This window comes from Marmota flaviventris, chromosome 1 (assembly GCF_047511675.1).
Source record: "Marmota flaviventris isolate mMarFla1 chromosome 1, mMarFla1.hap1, whole genome shotgun sequence".
In the NCBI taxonomy this organism is placed as follows: Eukaryota; Metazoa; Chordata; class Mammalia; order Rodentia; family Sciuridae; genus Marmota; species Marmota flaviventris.
This window is the reverse complement of record NC_092498.1, coordinates 194,615,884-194,637,211: the sequence shown is the minus strand read 5'-3', so window position 1 is coordinate 194,637,211 and position 21,328 is coordinate 194,615,884. Positions and strand designations below refer to the sequence as shown.

The following is a 21,328-nucleotide window of genomic DNA, read 5'->3' as shown; positions in this document are numbered from 1 at the left end:
AAACTGGTTGGGAGCAGATAGCCACAGCCTTCTTCTAAATGTCTTCACTAGTGTTCTAGATCTTTATGAGTAAATCATTGCTGTTTTGATCTTGGTACTGGGGCAAATATGAGCATTTTTGAGTTACTGGCTCACTGTCAAAACCAGGGGTACTTTCCATTGTATGGTCCAATGTAACTGATGGAAATAGACTGCGTGTCTTCTCATTTTCACCTAAGCAAAGGTATTTTATTTTCCAGGTACATGGTAGAACTCCAGTGAAGGGAGACAGGGCTTGTTACAGGGCCGCTCTTACCAATGACACTGAGTTTCCTAGTTGGTGAAGTTTGGCTACATACATTCAATGGCGCTATAATACCATTTGAAAGTTACATACTTCAAAATGTGACCTTGAAGAATGAATCTTATCTTTAGGATCCCTATAGTATTATGACAAGAAACTGCTGTTGGTTGAGTGTTTGCCTATAACACCACCTAATGTGATGCTAGTTCAGCTGCAAATGCCTAGAACATGTTTTTGTTCATGTACTTTTCATAAAATTGTCTTTGAAGAGAATAACAGCAACACATCAAAAACACATATTGAAAGAGAGAGTGGATCAAACTGGTGGTAAAAACATGACCTTACTCCATAAGGTCAAATAGTTTTATTTTGATTAAACACTACAATACAGTATATATGCATTAAAAAAAGAAAACTCTATAATGTATATAAATTATTCCTTCCATTCATCAATTCTTCTTTTCTTTTCCATTACAGCTTTGGTACAATGTGATTCAGTATATAATTTTTAAATACTTTTAGCATCACAAACTCAACACAAAGTACAAAACTAATCCAAATGAGGGATATTATAATCTACACAGTGGTGTTCAGTGGTAGGAGAAAATCTTACCTCGATGAATTCATGTCACTAGCTAAGCTATAAAGGCATACCTAGCAGACATGACAGAAATATGCACCATTAACCAGCTAACGTGTGTATTAGTCTTTGTTTATTTTTTACAGAATACCAGCAGCAATCTTTTGAGTGTTGAGTGAATACTTAAGTCCTCAGCCAGTCTTCCCAACTTGCTCCTCTTCCCTTAAAGGCCATGAGTAATAGCTGATGAAATAAACCACAGCCAGAACTCTCAAAATTTGACCTGCCAACCGGCATTGCTCATACTTGCACAATTTGTCCTGCAGCTGGCCGACATCACAGGGACAGTGCTGGAGGGGCAGTGTGGACCAATCAGCCTAAGGTTGTTCTGAGGGTTTGGCGGTGTAACGTTACAGTAAACAGGCATTCCAGTGGCCGGGAGTGACCCTTGAGCTGCCTGGTTAGGTAGCATGATTGGCTGTTGGTAGGACTGCTGGGGCAGTCCTTGAGAACCTTGCGTCATTGGCACCTGGAGAAAGACACAAGTAAGAAACATATGTGAAGAGGCTATTCTGATGTGTCAATGAGTAAGATGGTGTCATGAAACTTACTCAAGCTTTTGAGTTAGACTTTACAAGTCACTGATCCAACTTCTGCCATTTACCAGCTATTTCACTTGGGGAAATTAATTTATTTTCTCTGATTCCCTAATCCAACTGGATAAGGATACCTACTTTAAAGAGCCACTGAAGGACTGCAGGAATGGTACAGAATGTCTGGCATGCAGTAGATGCTCATAGGGTGTTAGCTCTGAGCTTCCTTCCCTCCTTTGTTGATGTTCTCCTGGTACTACAGTCTGAATCTCTCATGCTGGACATCTCTCAGCTTGGAAAGCCATGCATATCTTTAGTTTATGGAGTCTCCCATAATAAGTGGGACTTTGTACCTGATAGGCTAAGGTAGGTTCCATGGAACCAGAAGAAACGGGTACAGCTAAATTTAATGATTAAAGCATTGCACTAACTTTTTCCTGTGTTTTTCAGGATACAAATTTCTATTTCCAGTGTATTTCAAGATATAAATCACAATAGGGTACATAACCCATTTGAAATACACAATTGGGTTTAGTCTGTATAATGCAGTTGTTAAACCCATAAGTGCCCTTTAAGTAAATCTGAGATATCATTTAAAAATCTCTCATAGCTTAAGATTATTGTAAAATAAAATTTCTTAAAATAAATACGAAAATGGAAATCCATCATGAGGACTTTCTACCAATAAGTAAAATTTCAATAAAATGCCCCAAAGTCTTCACAAATAGAACTTAAATGAATTTTCTTCCGTGAATAGGAAGTTAATATGGAAACAAATTTAGCAGGGCATTCAAAATTCCTGCCATTACAGAAATAGGTTTCCTATTTTCAACTTGCCTTTTATAATCTTGATTCAAAGTCAACTAACAACAGTAGTAGGCCAAGCACCTACCACCCAGCTAATTACCCAAAACAGGAAAGTACACACAGCTTCTACTTTGGCCCAGTACTACTTTGTAATCCACAGTTTTCCAAACAGCTGGTGTGCACCTGATAAGAAGACATGGTTGGGTAGGAGACCATTACGCTTTGCACCGGAGTTCCTTGTTGGCTGCTCATCACGCTCTGACTCTGTGGTGGTTGTTGCACTCCTATAAGGCCTTGGAATCCCTGCTGTCCAGACAAGACTGGCTGATAACCTGTGAGGAAAAGAAAAGTGAGCTTTTGAACTGGTGGTGCCAGGAAGAACACCTCGAGGTTCCAAGGAATAAGAACACTCATTCACAAGGCCATCTTCAGCATCTCAATCTCTGTTATCGTGAATGTATTATCCAGATGTTAATTTCCTTAATTAATTTTTTTTTACATTGAAGAGTAGACAAGATTACAGATCCAAAAAGTTTGCTGACATTTTGATAGTTATGCAGAATGAGCCCATGAGTACATGCGATGAAGGTAAATTCCTCATGACAAAAGGACGGAGGTCTCTTGACATAAGTTGGCTGCTATAAATTACATTTCTCATATATATATTTGGTTTTCAATGACATTTGGAAAATTCACAGTTTATCAAGTGTTTTTTTTTAATTAAATTTACTCATTCCCCTACTATCCCACTTTCCTGTAATTATCTCATTTCACACAGAGACTGTCAAATAGCCTATTAACTCTGGATCACTTGTGTTTTTCCATGTCTTAGTGAATGGAATGACCTTGCCATCCTGAGTAAATAAATATCCACTGCCTTAGACAAAAGGGCAACAGAAGGTAAAAGGTGTGCCATGCTTTCATTTTGCTTCACCACCAGCTCCTCGAAGAAAATTCTGGTCAAACATACTCAATAAGTGACCAAGTACTAATTACATTAATAATGTAGAATAAAACACTTTAGAATTTCTGCTTGTATCCTTCTGGGTGGGTCAGTGATTAATTTTCTTTTCTTTCTTTTCAAAGTGGACTGGAATTGATTTGTTTCAGTTATTTTAATTGCTGCAGAGTGGTTTTAAATGCATTTTTCTTTTTTGGTTGTGCTGCAGATTGAACTCAGCGTCTTGTGTGTTCGAGGCAAGTTCTTTTCTTCTCATCTACAGAAACTGTGAAGTATGTTTATAGATATTGGGAAGATAGTTATGATTTAGGTAAAAATGACATGGTGATAGAGATATTAGAATAGGGTCTCTTCGTCTTGCTTCCAGAGCTTATAATATTCACCATACTGCATAATTGAGAATAAGTACAGCTGCTGTCTTAACACAGTCCTCTGAGAGAGGAGAATCCTTACAATCCTAGAATTTTTTTTTTTAACACCAACATTGGGCTAAGTTTTACAACCAGATTCTAAAAATGAAACACAAGGTTAAAAAATACCTAAGCAATATACAACATTAATAAATAACATGTTGAATTCATGTGAGGACCTTAACTTAATATTAAAACAGGATAAAATTAGAGTCTTTGCAGGAAAAAAATACTTTGTTCTTCTTTGTTATATAAAATATATATTTTTATTCCTTCCAGAAATATTGTGGAAACATGGCTTGCAAGTAGTTAGTGAATTAGGAGACTGGTTCAATCCACCAAATGAGCTAGAAACACAGTATCCTAAGTATGGAATACCTGAAAGGGAAAACTTAGGGACTGGCTGGTTGTATTGGAAGACCTGTATGGAAGTATGGAAGACGTGAAAGGCAACACTTGGGGACATCTTGTCTGTATTTACAATGGGGAGGTAGAACTAGTGGTCACTTTGATTTACCCTTTGTCCTTCATTATGTGTCCCCTTATCTCACATTACCATTAATTACCCGAATTCATTCTCACAAAGGTTTTGACTTACTGAGTTATTTTAAACCCTTGTACTATAGTATGGTTAAGGATAATGGCCAACTTCCCTCTAGCTCCATTTTGACCATAGTACACAGTCAAAGCTTAGCACCCTATTTAAGTCTAATTGTATCAACCCGATGTGCTATATAACTAAAGTGTTTACAGTTTATACAGTAAAGAAAAAAATCAGTAGACTCTGGGAAAAAAATGCAACTAAGGCCATATCCCTGCTAAAACTACCTCTTAGAAGCCCTCATATGCAGAGGTACTTGAGAAAAAATTCTTTAAACATGGATTGCAAAATTAATGTTAATTGGTTAATTCATTGGTTCTTATTCTAAATCTTCCTTTCTATTTCAAATAGCCAAATGCCCTGAAAAAAATATGAGGCTATTTTGCCATTTCATTATGACATTGTTCTAAACCACATCAAGTGCTTTGTAGCATGGGTGATTATATATATATATATATATTCACAGCTTGGTATGGTTAAAACTTATGACCAACAATCTACCTTTCCACTTAACCCTATAGCAAACAGCAAGCAACGTGAACTCACTGTCAAGTGCACGACATTGTGACTATCATAGAGTCTCATATCTGGCAAAAGAGTCAAAGTACAGGTTGAAAAATGAAAGAAACATCTCACTATTTTTGGCTTGCATGTGACAATATAGTGAAGACCCAGTTGACCTCAATGGATCTTTTGCAAAATACACACAACCACTCAGCAAACGAAGAGATAAGAGGAAAGGAGAACAGAGGACAAGAGAGGAAACAGAAACTGGGGTGCCCCAATGTCTCAAAATTATTTATGTATTTGCTTAATGAACCCTTACATCCTTTCTCGGAGTCCTTTCATTCAAAAGTAAACTGAGGTGAAAAATAAGAGATTGATTTATTACACAGCCTCTATACCAGAATGGCAGTGAGGAGAAAATAATAGAGATGTTAAGACAATCATACAATCAGAGCATCTTGGGAAGAAGAGGAAGCAAACATCCAATAACATTCAAGGAGACAAAAAGCCAGGAGATTGGGTGGCCCCCTCCCAATAAAGACAGAGAGCCCAGAAGAGCAGGATTCCTCTCTGTGAACCCAGACTCAGCTGCACTGCAGTGTCTCCCTCTGCGGCCTCCTCTGCCTGATGATTTCTGAGCTTTAATATTCAGTTATGCATAGCAATGGACTACCAGCTCCGCACTGGGGTCCCACAGTAAACACACTTAAGGCAAATAAGGATTTATGTGGGGAGCAAATACTCTCCAATTTCAAGATGAAAACCTAAATGTAAGGAAAGTTCAATTTATATTCATGAATCCCATTCATTTCTCAATTCACTCTCCAGGCAAGAAATTTACATCTGGTATGGTTTAATTGGGGAGGGGGGTGCGGTATGCTCGTTTCTTTAAATTATGTCAGGGAAGGTAGGTTGCAGAATGGTCCCTAAGACGGGAGGCAGTCCGGAATGTGAATCTGAGCCCTGTTCCAGAAATAGATAAATAGAAATGAGATAGCTGTGACCTAAGAATGAACCAACAGTGTCTGCCTGGGACACAGCACACCCCAAGGCAGAGATGGCAGTGCTGGTGGCAACCTGCTTATCTTGTCTATTCAAATGAGAAATGTGTTCTGGTTTGTCAATTCTTAGCTGTGAAATGACAACTTTTTCATATTTATTGAGGATTAGCAAGATATAATGCATCTTACAAAATAGAGACAGCAATAGTCTTGTGCCTTGTAGGCTTGCTAAGGAGATGATAAAGACATTAGCTATTTTTATTATTTCATTCTCAGTCAAGATGGATTCAATTTTCAAGTCACATGTGTCATTTATTTTCTGAAAGTAAGAAGGTTAGGAATGGACAAATGCCTACTAGCAAACAAAGAATGTACTCTGCTGGAATGAGAAGCTATAAAATTTAAAATATCTGCATTGTATAAATCTGGAAACTGAACAGGGTTTCTGCCAAAGTACAACAGTCTTTGAATGCTTTTTTTGTAGTTTGAGGATAATTTGTTAATATTCACACAAGGAAATATTTCTCTTGATGTAGCCTAATTATGAAGATACTGATTGGTAACATAAATTGGTAAGATTGTGACTGACATTATTTTAACTCTTGTTGAAGTACTTTGTTACAGATACAACATTTTGAGAAAAAAGTGAAATGACAAAGTGGTAACCTGTATTTGGGAGTTTCTGTTACCCCTGCTCTTGTTGGTTATAGAGGCTGAAGATCGGGAAAAGAAGAAATAAGGGAGTAAATTTCTTAAGAAGTTAGCCAGTTCTTGCTCCTCCAATTCACCCAAGCAGTGTCATTTACATGTATGCTTATTAAGTGAAGAATTCTTAATATGGTAGAATGTCTTTTCAAATGATTAGATTTAATAATCTTCTTCAATACAAAACTTGCTCGTCTTGGATGAACCAACGTACAGATATTTCCCCTAGTTTCTAAGGAATCATCAAACAGCTTGCTTCTGGATTCAAACCATACTTTGTTCAAGGTTTGAGGTAAAATTACAATAGCTCAGGAAATTCTTGAGTGTGGCATAGCTGGTCAAGAATATGAAGAAGAAAAGTGTTTATCCAGGACAGTTTATTCTCCTTTTGCTATAGTTTTATGGTTTGTGCATTTTTCTACTTTCCAATATCCACCTAGTTCTGTTTCTTGGCTTCCTATCAGTCTCTGTACACTTTCATCAGCTTTGAAGATTTACTATTATAAATCAGCCATATGTGTTGATCACTGACTCTAAGCCAAACAGTGAATTAAGTGCTTTTACAATGACAATCTTGAGAAGCAGTCACTATTGCTAAACTCCTTTTATGGAACAGAAAATTGTAACTTAGAAAGATGTAGTAACTCATCAAGGTCACACAGCTACTGTACAGGAAAACTAGAATTTACAGTGTGGTTTTTCTGACTTCGGTGTCCTTGCTCTTACTTACTGAATGGATATACTAGTCCTTATTCATCCTTCCAACTCTCACACCCCTAACATAACCTCTTTCATGGGGCAAGTATTCAATGACCATTTATTGCATTAATTGTTTTTTCAATAGGTAACAACAATTAAGAGGAAAAGAATTACGCTTCACAGTTAGTTGAACAGGATTCTGTTAGTATCAAAGAAAGAATGAAAATCAAAGGTAGAGAACAACTTCCCTGTGGAAACCAACACATAACGCTCAATAACTGTTTTAAAAACTAGTTACTCAGATAGTGGGACACCAGGCAAAGAGGGTGAAGAGTTGGTGGGGGGGGGGGAGGCTTCCAAACTGATTCCAGTTCTTTGGTTTACTTTATTAGCATCATATTATCTGATATTACAGTTTTCAATTACTAAGACCATTTCAAATAATGGCCCTCCTCACAAATTTCAAAGAGAATGCATATTTACTCCATTTTCCCCCTCAAAATCATCTTAGAAATCGTAAAATAGAAGGTAAACATAGTTCAGTTCTATATGAACCAATTCAGACATGTGACTCTCCCAAGACAACTGGCTATCCCTAGGAAATTCACTTGGCCTTCAGAAACAAAGACTGTTCATTGTATTTGGAGGATAGTAATAGGCAAGGGAAAGAAGATTAAACAGGGATTCTGCAAAACAATTTAGGGTATCAGATGAGGGCCTGGAACAAGATCCCCCAGGACACCTGACTGCATTTCAGAATACAGATTGCTACCTATAAACTACTGATTCTGCTAACACTTGAGGTTTGTTCCCAAACCCCAAGTTTTATTTCACTACTAGGGCACTGGCTGTAGGATGGGGAAGTCTTTCTGTTTCATCTGCTTAAATAGCTGTGGTGTAACCAAGTAGCTTCAGACAGGGTGAGCAGACATGCAGCTTGATATCCTAGTATTCCTATGGTTCTTGAAAGAAATCACTGCCTTACGCCTCAGCAAGGATTTGGGGAAGCAGCTGTACCTTGACTGCAGTTCATTCACTTACCTGGAGACCATGGGCCCTCAGACACCAAAGAAGCTACCTGATTTCATTAGCATGCCCTAATCTCATACATACCCCAGGTTATAATTCCCAGGAATTATAGTTCCAGTGTGGACAATTTTGAAAAGGCTGTTGTGACTCTTTTGAGGCACTATGACTCTAGGCCAAAATCCCAATTTATAAGACCCCAAAACTCTAAGTAGGACATTTGAAACAAGAAAGCATCATAGACAAGGTTGAAAGACATTTTATTTTTAAATGTGCTAAAGATATAATATCTTACACATGTTAAGATATAGGCTAAACATACCTAGTTGGGAAGTCATAAATAGGTACTCTTCTGTTTTTATATGTGAGGTGAAATTGTAAATAATGGTTCTATCAAAAGAGGGAGTACAAGAAATTGCTTCTATTTTTTTTTCTCCTGTTGAAGTCTAATACAAGTTCTTTCATCTTTGATGTAAATGCCCTCATTCACCTTCTGTATTGGCAGTCTCTGAATCCATCCTCTTTCTTTTCGTCAGCATTTATTATTTAGTGGTTTTAATTCCTTAGGAACATGCAGCAAGAATGGCCTGCAGGGAACCTGCCTGGGAATGGAGGTAATGCAGTCCACGTCCCAGTGAAGACCAGTCCATCCTAATGAATTTGAGGGAAGCTGTGACAGGCCCTAAGTGGAACCAGCCTTCCTGAAGCAGTAGTTTTTCTTCGTACTTGCTCTTTTGCTCATTAGCTTTCACACTGCACAGAGTATAATTCTTAAAAGCCTCTTTACTGTCCCCTGAGAACATCCATGCATGGGTCATTTTCTAATGGCAGTACACATCAGACGAACCATCCTATTACTACAAGCTCGGGGGCCTCTTCACTGCAATTATACCATCCTGATCCATGTTATCACAAATACAAAGCTGGTTTTCTTTCTCTCTCTCTTTCTATTTTTTTTTTTAAATCAGGGCAAACATGAGAGACACTGTTAAATGACTAGAGGAACAGATCATGCACAGAATTTCAATGAGTGCCTCTCAGGGAAGCAACACTGAATTCCATTTTAAATGGAAGAGGCCGTCATATTATTGAAGTAATGCTCTGAACTTTCCTGGCCCATAGTGCTGTGCTGACAGCCAGAGAGCTTCAACAACCCAGAGGGAGAAAGGCTGCCTGAAAGACTCACAGACATTTTACTTTCTTAATTAGGTTGAACAGCTTAGAAGAAAATGTGGCATTCCTGCACCTCGACCAGCAGTGTTAATTATGGACATACTTAAAACCCACCTGGGTGGCAGGAAACCGCTGGTGAGGTGACACAAGAAACTTTTCCCCAGATTATGCTTGGGGCAAAGTCAAGATGGAGATGGCTGTAATAACTGGCTCCAGGATAATAACCCCCCTGGTGGTTATTTCCATTGATGAATTGCTATTGACCAGCTGACTGGAGCAGGATAATCATGAGGTCAAAAGTCACGGGGTCAACATCATTGTGATCAAATTACCATCACTGTTGCTTGGCTACAGGTTATAACCCAGTCCTGGCCAACTATCTCAAAATAAGTGCTAGGGTCAGACTCAATGTATGGATATTTCATCACTACAAGAGGAAAACTATTTCATAGGCAACAGATAATGAATCAAAAATACCCTTTTTACATAAGAAAGCCCCTTGCATCATTATGCCCAGTCAGACATAATTATCTCCTTAAATTCTAGACTGACAGGATTCTTACCCAAATGCTATTCTAGTGGCAGATTCAGCAGTAATATTGTTCTAGTGTTAGAGTCTACCGGGAGGCAACATCAATGAGCTAGGGCAGAGACAATGCTATTATGAACTAAGGCAGAGGTGGTAGGAATGAGAGAAAGGACACAGAGAGATGCTCAGGATATGACCTGTCAGAAACAGGATCTATGAGGTCTATCACACATTTGTATCACACATTTGCTGGACATGAAAAGAACTAATTGTACCATAATCATAATTATTAGTGCTCTGCAGGAAAACTGGCTATTTGAAGAGAAAGAGAGGTGGGTGGAGAAGGAAGGAAGGAAGGAAGGAAGGAAGGAAGGAAGGAAGGAAGGAAGGAAGGAAGGAGAGAGAATGGAAGCTCTGAAATGTAATGCTTGCTGATTTCCCTGGTGTAAATTTTCTCACCATAGCTGATTTTAAACAACAAAGAGTTTAACATCCAAGTTGGCACAGTACTTGATTTTTTTAGGAGCTGGGTCTTTGAACTAGCATGAGCTACCTCTGGTACACCTCTGCTCTACTATTCCATGTCAATCAAATTTATAATTCATTTAAAGTTTTGTTCTATTGGTCTTCCTGCTACAAACTTTATTGGCAGTTCTTTGTCATTTGGTGCAAGAATAAGTCCTAACAATCAAGCACAGTGTTTACACCAGTGGTGGCAATGTTCCCTAAAGAGAAACTGGTGGTTCGTACCACCAGTCTTAGATTCTCAAAACCATTGAGTACTTCAGGTGCTTTACTTCAGGTGTGCGTGAGCAATTTAGGAAATATGTCATTGAAACCTTCCAGGAGGTCATTTCAAACAGCGTATTAGAATATGAGTTGATATTTGCTAATGGGGTGGGGTCAGGTGGGAAGAATCAGGACAAAAAATAGTATAAACATAAGGGCATAAGGGTCAGCATGTGCCAAGCCCAGGAATGTCAAAACCATGTCCAAAGATGATGAATATGTAGAGATGGCAGCAGATTAGCAATAGGCAGAGGTAGTAGAAGAGGATAGAAATGGAGCTAAACTCAATTCCTAGGGCCTTGAAAATCATGCTATTAAATAATGTTGAAAGATTTGGGCACCAGGCAAGGTTTATAAGCATAGCAGTGAAATGACAAGACAGCAACTTCAAAAGGATTCTCCAGGAGACACTGGTGAATATGCAAAATTGGAGACTAGTAGTCTAATAGGCAATAGCAACAGCCTAAGACAGAGACAATGAAGACATGAACTAAGGCAGAAGGAATAGGGATGGAAAAATAGAACGCATCAGAGGTATTTAGGATGTTAGAAATTGGCATCAGTGAGCTGCAGGGAAGAGACAACAGGAAATCTCCAGGCTCTGATTTGGAGAAGCAGGTAACTGTAATTCCTTAGCTGTAAATGCAGGAGAACAAGTACATGGAGATGATCAGCAAACTCATGGGCAGAAGGGTCTGAGCTCAGGCAAACTGACTGGCCCTAGATTATGTTTTACATAGCTCATTAAAGCCTACAGCAATAATACACCTGAGTTTGATATAAATTTATGTGTTCTACCAATAACCAATATTTTCCAGCGGGGATTCTAGGCTAACAATTTTTAAAGTTGTGATTATAATTAGAATTGGACAACGTGACTTCTGATTCCCTGTTATTCTGTATTTTCATTGGTATTGCAATAGATGACTCTACAGCACAGCCTCTGGGCCCCAGATGATGTCACAGACCCAAGCAAGAGTAAAGAGATACTTTCTGTCTCCTTACATAAGCAACCAACTCAGGATCAGTCTTGGTAACAGCAATAAGGAAGATGTTTAATCTCACTGTGTAGAGAATTGTTATTTAAAAATGTTTTTTTTTTATCTGGATTAGGCAACACTCAGAAGTCTGCAGGTTTGCCCACACAAATCTAATGTGCATATCTTTTCAGCTGGCTGGAATTGGAAGCTATGGTCAACACTTAAATCAGATTTCATATTAATTAAAGTGGAAGTACAACAGAAGGACAAACGGTCTGTCCTGAAGATTCTTCCAATCAGCCCTCAAGGGCAGACTGTCTCTACCAAGACAGTGCAGTTCTTTTTTTTTTTTTTTTTAATGGCTTGCTCCAGGGTAGCGAGAGAAATGATTCAGATCCTTCACTTGTTAATTTTACCCTTCACCCCAAGGCCTTCAAGGGTAGTACCTGCTTTCCATCATGGTTAAAAGGGCTTTATATGCACTCAAATGGAGCAAGAGCACTTTAAGATATCAGGGAGCTCATTGCCTGAATTTCCTCATAAGGCTTCAGGGGAGCTCCTCCACAAAGCCCAGACAGCTCCCTAAACCCTCAGGAAGAGGAAGCCCTCTGGGCTGGGACCCCAGCAAGGTGAGACTGTGCAAACACTGAGTCTGTGGGAGCCTAGCCTGGGCCTCACATTTTAGCCTTAATGGGACACCAGGTAGACTTTGAAGCAAACAACAGAGTGCTATTCAAGGCCGATTCGTGCCCAGGGAGGTATGCACGCTGCCGTCTCAGAGCTCTGAAGCCTCATCGCATTGCCTCTCTGCCTCTGACTGCCCACTTCCTATCCCACCTGGAAGACTCTGTCCTCCTGGGTCAATGGTTCTGAAACCCAAGGGTCCACTGAATGCCAAATCCCCACACCAAGAGATTCTGATTCAGTAGGTTTGGATTGGGGTCTGAAGTTTTGCATTTTCAACAAGTTCCCAGATGATGCTGAAGCTGCTGGTCTGGGGACCACATTTTGGGAACAACTGCTGAGCCTTTATGAAGTGGGTTCACTTATCCGAATTGAGATAACAGTGAGAAGTCTCAATAAACATGTCTTCCCTGAAAACCTATTGTTCAATCCACGTATTACCTTTCCCCTCACAGAAGCAGCAACAGGGTCTAGCAAACCAGATTCTATGGAGCCCATCTTTTCTCTCTGACTTCATTTTACTCATCTGTAAAAGGGGCTCAGTTCTCTGCCAAGGGGTATCAGGACAGGCTAATGTCCCTCTTATAAAACACATATCACTTGGTTGGCAATGGGCGATATATGGAATTAACCTTCCTTTGTTCTTTGCATGCTTTGTTTGCCTACTATGTCTTCAGATCTTGTTTTTTCACCTTTTTTAGGTCCTATTGCCAACATAGCCCTCTAGGAGAGGAAGCCTATTTGACACATCTCTGCCTGTCCTTGTATTCTACATTTGGTGCCTCATAACAGTCAGTGATTGTGTTGATAAAGAAACCTCCTTATCTCCCTCTCCCTACAAGCATCCTGCAAAAGGACATAATGGAAAATAAGCAAACAAACATAAACTTGAGAGAAAATAATGAAGAAGCAATGCACAGTGAACAGAGCCTGAAGCCCAAGGCATGAGAAGCAGCAGAAGGAAAATGATTTATCATCATCACAACAGAATAAAGAAAGATCTGGACAGGCAGCAGCTGTTTTCTCTTGTCCTCCTTGACTCTGGGAAAAACTCCTTCTAACAGCAAATCAAGAGGACACAGCATAGATATCTAATTCCACGTCTCTTTGCTGGGTTGAGGGTGATGATATAGCACCAAAGTTGGGAAGGGAAGGGAAAATGCATCTCAACAGGATTCTGGTTGGTATTCTCACACCAGTGAGAGACCGAATCAGATCATTGCAGCCTTGTGCTGTTTAGGACACAACTGAATTTGCTGGCCAATTGTTGTGCTCCATTGGACTGCTTTCACCTTCATTTGACCTAAAAGCAAACAGCACTCCTGAACTCTCTATGTTCCTTCACATACGGCCCTTATTCATTGCTTTTCTGATCTTCTCTGGGGGGTCTCACTAAGCCTGTGTCATTTGACCCAAAAATTAGCAATGGATCGGAGATATCTTGGTATAAAAAGCTCTGGGTGATGAAGCTACGGGTCAGAGGACCCAGAAAGCTACCTGCACAGTATCACATACAGAATATCTCATAAATCAAGGACTAACTCCCTATTCCTACTAATTATTTCCCCGATGTACAAATCATAAGGCTTCCTGCACACTACACTGTTGCAATGTTTTTGTTTCCTAAATAATCCCTCCAGGAATTGTGTTCCATCATTTTGGTAACAATGCACGAGAGCTTCAGAATCAAACAAAACTGCCATTTCCTTTTTACACATACACCAGTTATGCTGTGGTTATCTTATTGTTACTGGATCCTGGAGAGGACATCTGTACTCGTGAATTGGAGCTCACCTATTCTGCTTCCAGTAGTTACTAATAAACTCTTCTACAATACCACAGAGTAGGGCATCGGGGAAGAAAAAATCATTCTGAGGATACCATGTCATGGATTAATACAGACCACACTTGTACCAACTCAAGCAGGAAAAACAAGCTTTCTCCTCTCTTTAACCAAGCAATACAGTGATGTTCCTTAATGTACTTTATCGTACTCGCTAGGTACCATTATTATTCTCATTTTACAGAAAACAAAAAAATGAAGCACAAAAAAGCAGGGCAGATCATTTAAGACTCTGCAGTCTAGAAGTGCCAGAATTAAAGACACAGGTGTTCTAGTGATTTTGTTCTCATGTCCTCAGGGTCCATGCCACAGAATACAACTTGATGATCCAACTAGAGATATTAATAAAGGGAGCTTTGTCAAGTAAGTATGCAAAAAAAAAAAAAAAAGACACCAATAAGCAAGGGAGACATACAGAGCCTAGCAGTTGTGAACCACTTTCTCCCCTAGGCCTGCTAGTCTCAGGAGAGAAGCCAGTGATGCCAGAGAGCAGTGAGGCCTGAGAGGAGGGGCCTCTTGCCAGAACCACCACATTTCAAGACATGGAGAGAACAGTTAAGAGACTCAGGTTGCTCTTTCTCCCTATGACCTTTGATCTCTTGCTGTAGAACCCTTCCATTAGCAAAATTGACCTAGAAGCCACAGAGCAATGTCACCTGAGAGATCCAGTTCATGGGGTCAGAAGAGAAGGCTAGAGAACGCCTAAGTGACGTGAGGACAGCAAATAGAATAACCAGCAAGCCCCTTCCTGTTAAAGATTACAGAAATGCCTTCCTACCTCATGGAGCATTTCCAAGCTACTGGGCCAATCTGCTCAAGGGAAGATGCTTTTAAAAGAGTTGGATAATGCTTCATTTGATGACCGTCTCTTGCTTTTATAGAACTTTGTTCCCTTCAGAAATGATCCTTTGTAACACCTGATAATATGTCAGAGTATGCACTTAGCATGACTGCTTCGGCAATTAAGTAAATGTTAACTCTCAAATTTATATGTCATTAGGTATTAGGGTGGAATATTTTGACTCACTGCCCTAATGCTCGTCTTTCCATTTGGAGGAAATGGCAACGTTTGTAGGGAATTGGTAATAACTTCGAAAGAACTATTAAATAATGTCACTGTTTAAATATCCTGTAGGGCAAGGGGGAAAAAAAAGTTAAATTATGATTCAACTCAAGCAGTACTACTCATTTTGTTGAATTTGACATTTTCCTTCACTGGCTGTGGAACCAGATGGCTAAGATCGAATGGATAACAATGAGTGAAGCCTATTTCAGGGAAAATATATTAATAAAAAGGAAGACCTAGTTTAATTCTGCAATGTCCCTAACTGATTCTTGAATTCTGGAAGCATATTTGCTTTAGAAAATGCTATGCTGTAATTAGTCTCATGTTTACTTAGACATCACTTATTCAAATATTCAAAGCAACCACCAGTAAGATGAAACAGAATGAAGGAACACCTAAATGAGACTTAAAACAAGTTTCTGGTGTTACATCTAAGAAGTTTCTGTTTCCAAGTGGAAAAATCACAGGCTTCATAATCAGACAAAGAAAGAGCTCTTCTACCCACTGGCTGTGTGACTGGAAAATTGCCTAATTTTTTTAAGCATTGCTTTTCTTGCCTACAAACTGGGAACAAATCATTTCCAACTTTTGTGGGCTTTTTGTGAAGGTTAGGTAGATATTGGGTAATGTGACTTGCTCAATACCTGGCATTTACTACTCCATAGCATTTGTGATCACCAAATGGTGCTCAGTAAATGAGAAAATTTTTCCCTCTCCAGAATTATACCTTAAATAAAGAAAAAAAAAAAAAAAAAAGGAGTTGCTAGTACCAGGATGGACAGACCACACCTGCTGCAAACAAACAAATGAAGAAGAATTTTGAAACTGCCTCTTCTAGCTATCAACATCCTGGCTTCCATATACAAAAATTTCCATAAGAGCCAAGGCCTAGTCATTAAGTGTAAGAGCCATGCAATCAATGTGCTTTCCTGCCCTTGAGTTACATAGAAACTGCAATCTCTAGTAGCAAATACAGCAGAAGCAGCTCTGAATGTGAAGACAGACAAAATGCTTGGTACAGCAGGGAGTGGAAAAGGCAAGCTGGTTGTAGCTAGGGAGCAGATGTCCGGGCAGGAATCACTTGGACAGGCACTTGGACCCACATGCCAAGCTGTGGAAGAACACTGATTTCTGGGCTATAACTTCAGGGCAGCCAGGCTGCTGAATTCCTTAGAGGCTGCAGCCATGAGTATCATCGAGAACTCAGAAATTTGAGACTTGTTCCTGCTCCCCTATGAGAAACAAACCCAGTTCTCCTCTTTTTTTTTTTTGGTCTCCTAATCAAAGCTGTGTTTACCCCATCCGTGTCCTCAGGAAAAGGAGAACTCTCCTTGTCTAAAACCATCTCAGAGTCAAAGGTGGGAGTATACTCTGAATTCAAGCAGGTGCCTTTCAGTCTTTTAAATGGAGTCCCTGTTATCACATCAAAGACAGGATACAAAGCAATGATCCCTGTCCTCTGCTTCCCCCAGCAGCTGCTCTTGCTGAGGCTCATCTCCTAACTTGTTAGACTACTACAATGCTTCTTAGCACCTAGCAGACCTGGGTCTCTTGCAGAGAGTATAGAAAACCTTCCACTTCACAAATATTTTTACCTAACCAACCATTCTTTTCTAGTGCTACATGATTGAGCAAGTGATTTTTAAGGGAAAAAAAAAGCGTAATATTTTCCATTAATATATTATGGATTGTATTTTAATATATATTTTAGAATATAAATTTATTTAATATATATTTTTAGAATACAGTGTTTCATTATATACATATAGGCCAAGTTTACTTCTTCCCTTTTCATAAGAGACACATGATGTTTAATTTACCTTCTATTTATGTTAATAAAATTGTGATTTGTGAACAGATATCTTTTGGAAAGTTGGTCTTAGAATTCAATGAATAACAAAATGGACATTAAATTAAAGATATATTTAAATGCCAAGATAGACCAAGCATGCTTTTTTCATTTGATGTTTGGAATGTTATGCTTTATGCATTTAAAATGCCAACTGGCTAGTTTTGATGGTTTTTGTCTTTTGTTTCTAATTTATGAGATAAGACAAAAGAATTCATGCTGCTCTCTGTAAGTAGCTATACACACACACACACACACACACACACACACACACACAAACCCACACAAACCACATTATGGATTATAGATAGCCTTTATTCTTTCTAATTAAAAAGCCAAGTTGGAATAAATGTTACTATTTTCCTTTTTTAATCTTTTGATTCCTGCTACATAGACAAATGCAGGCATTCACTCAGGCTATTTATTACTTTTAATTGATAGCTCTTATTTAATACACAAGATAAAATACATTGCATAAAATAGAGAATAAAATATATCTCTCTCACTTCTAACTTTTTTTTAAGTAACAGGCAAATTTTTATATAGAATGACTAAATGTGCTAGTTAATGCTGGTGCTCTAGTGTCATTATTTGTGGCTTCTTTTCATTCTCAAATAGGTATGGATTCAGATAATAAATTCTATGATTACTCTACATAAATATGCACACATAACATTTATGTACATATGTGTATGCATATGTGTATAATGCATGCACACATACATATACATTTTATAAATATAGTAAAGATTTTATTGAAATTAATTTAGAAATGTTATTCATTTTGTATTCCTCATAAATTGCATTGGTCATTGTTTTCTCTTTCTTTTCTTTAACCATGTAAGTTGAAGAATATTTGGCTAAGAATTAAAACTATTTCAAACAGTTTGGCAGCTAACTAAGTTGCAAAGAGTGCCAAAATGAATAATTGACTGAGTCATGGAATACATGCACATCTAATTTGTATTTTGCTAGTTATTCACTCAGAGTGCACCTTCAAAAACAGATTTTGGGGAGTGGGGTAGAATGGAATTTTGATATACAAATCTTTAAATTGAACAGAAATTATCAGAATCAGAATAAGTCAGAAAGTGCTACTTAATAGCCAGGAATGTGACACATGCCTGTAATCCCAGCAGCTCTACAGGCTGAGGCAGGAGGATCATGAGTTCAAAGCCAGCCTTAGCAAAAGCAAGGTGAGCTAAGCAACTTGGTGAGACCCTGTCTCTAAACAAAATACAAAATAGGGCTGGGGATGTGACTCAGTGGTCGAGTGCCCCTGAGTTCAATCCCTACTACCAAAAAATAAAATAAAATAAAGAAGAAAGAAAGTGCTAGTCAATTTCCTCACTAATTTTTGAAAGAGGGTGAAATAGACAATAAAATAAAGGGCACTACTGAGAAAGATTACTGATATGGGCCACAGATGTTTAATACTTACAAAGGAAGATGAATCACATTGAAAATTTGATAGTGTTGAACGCTTTTCAAGTCTATTATATTCAGGTACATAACAAAGCATTTTGCACAAAATTTTTCAGATTTTAAGAACCCTGGAAATCCAGTCATGAAATTCAGAATTCAAAACCCCTGGACAGGAGAGATGAGCAATTCTCATTCTTTATCATTTAAATATAACATAATTCAAATGGAGTCTACTTCTCAATACACTGCTCTAGCAAGATTCTAAGTAGTTAAAAAGGGTGTGAGAGAGGGAGGGAGGGCTGGAGGAGTTCACAAGGAATACATTTACATTGATAAAGAGCAATTCCTGCTACATAGACAAATGCAGGCATTCACTCAGAAAAGACAACAAATACCCCTCCAAGATATTTCTTGGATATTTGTGAATTCAATATACAAAGGAAGTTACTCTGATAAGATCATACCAAAATATAAAGTATAACATTTAACTTTTTTTTTTTCATTTAGTAATATTTCTAGCCGTATTTTTTTAAGACTTTCTCACATGGAATCATTCTGAACCTGTTATTAAACCTGTAAGCCCATTTTGGGGGATTTTCTCCCATCTTACCATAGGAATACTCATGAGGAATATTTAAAGTAGCAGTTAAATTTTTAGACCTCACTATTAACATGACTTACAGCAGAAGCAGAAGCAGAATGCAGACACTGCCTTATGAAAGTGTTTGATGAAAATGGAGATGTCATAATGTCCTTACAGGGCTGGGGATGTGGCTCAAGCGGTAGCGCGCTCGCCTGGTATGCGTGCCGCCCGGGTTCGATCCTCAGCACCACATACAAAGATGTTGTGTCCGCCGAGAACTAAAAAATAAATATTAAAAAATTCTCTCTCTCTCTCTCTCCCTCTCTCTCTCTCTCTCTCTCTCTCTCTCTCTCCCACTCTTTCTAAAAAATAAATAAATAAATAAATAATGTCCTTACAGAAACATCAGCTTTGTTGACACTGTCTGGGTTAGTGATGTCAGAGACTGGTAGTGATGTCAGATAACACAAAGTGACCAGTGCTTGTATTTAAATAGATGTAGCCAAAGATGCAGCATAATAATGAGTTTTATTATTAAATAAAAAAAATCATATAAAGCTGTTTCTTTTGAGAATAAAATTTTAATTAAGAAAAGTTGGTATTTCAGCAGGCAGGGGCCCTTGGAAAGTTCACATGATGAAATTGCATGAGCAATAACTCCTAAGTGGCCTGGCATTATTAAGGAAATCATGATGAAGGACATAGTGCAGCAGCTTAAAAATAAATGGTTACAACTGCATTTATCTCAGTACGAGGGAACTGCTATTAGATACCTAATGCTCATCACAGCACACCTAATGATGTCTCAGTGGATGCTCACACTGCATCCTAAGACTGCTCAAAACATTTTGGGGGGAAGAAACATGTTTAATATCCACCGCCCCCCAACCTAGCTTCTCTTTTTCTGTCTCTCAGCACCAATTGCTGAATCATGAGAGACAATGTATAATAAAATAAGGACCCAGCATTTGAAACAGATTCCTTGTATATTGTGGAATAATTACTGTCCCTTGCCAAATTTCTATTTCCACTGTCTGTAAAATGGAGAAGATGATTCAATGATAGCCTCAATCTCATGAGATTTGGGTGAGAATTAATTGATGGGATACCCTTTAGCATACTGGCATCTAGAAAACTCACGTTGCTTAGGATTATAATTTTTTTAAGATGTGACTTGAAGTGAGAAACTTATTTGCTGCTAAGATGTAACAACCCTAGAGTTTTCCGAGAAGGCATCACACTATGTGATATTTATATATAAATTTATATATATGTAATATAAATATATATGTAATTTTTTGTACCAGAGATTGAAGCCAGGGGCACTTGACCACCAAGCCATATTCCAGCCCTTTTTTACATTTTATTTATAGACAGGGTCTCCATGAGTTGCTTAGGGCCTTGATAAGTGGCTGAGGTGTCTTTGAACTTTCAATCCTTCTGCATCAGCCTTCCAAAGCTGCTGGGATTACCGCATGAGTCACCATACCAGGCTGGCAATATATTTTTTACTCAGTATCAAGACATCATTTTGAGTACCATGAATAATAAGAAACTCAACACTAATGGTGAAGATGAGGGTAAAGTAGCCACTTTCTAAAGCACAAAATCCTTTTTATCTCACTTTAATAAAAACTAAAATATCTACGAAGATCAGCCCTCTATAGGCAAAAATAATTGCAAACTAATAATGCCAAGTTTCCTTACAGGAGTGTGGGGCGCTGGAAGGGGAGTTGACCCAGGTGCTGGCAGGCTCCTGCAAACCAAGGCTGGCATCATTCCATCAACCCAGGCAAAGCCTGGGCAGCTGTTTTCAGGCATCCAAAGCTCTTTAATTTAGCTGTTCCTAAGAGATCATTGACCCCCACACACAGAAGATTGCCCAAACTAAAGTAAAATAAGGAGAGGAGGATTATATTTTGTAGAGTAAGTTCACTGGACCCAAAAGAAAAGAAAAAAAAAATCATGATGGCTTTGAAGAAGGTAGAGTAGAAATGTGACAGAGAACCTGAGACTTTGGGGTCCACCCAGGAGGATGCCTACTCAACTGTGAATGCAGAAAACATACCTGGCTGCAGAAATGAGGATTGCTGAGCTGATCTCAGACCAATTGTTTGGCAAACAGAAATTTTACTCAGTAGTATGGCTCTGAGCAAGTCACTTAGCCTCTTTTGGCGACAGTTTCCACATGGTAGATATGACTCTAAAGCTGAAAGCTAAGTTCTGGGCTAAAT

General features: G+C 38.6%; 1 protein-coding gene across 1 annotated transcript in view; it reads right to left on the bottom strand.

Moving 5' to 3' along the window:
* Positions 1-611: 611 nt before the first annotated feature.
* Positions 612-21,328, bottom strand: part of Arpp21 (cAMP regulated phosphoprotein 21) — a 149,077-nt gene continuing 128,360 nt past the window's right edge. The window contains exons 20-21 of the mRNA XM_027932514.2: positions 2,447-2,595; positions 612-1,392 (exon numbers count right to left, since the gene is read on the bottom strand). Coding sequence (XP_027788315.2) covers positions 1,135-1,392; positions 2,447-2,595 — 407 coding nt within the window. The 3' untranslated portion in view covers positions 612-1,134. The remainder of the gene's footprint in view (positions 1,393-2,446; positions 2,596-21,328) is intronic.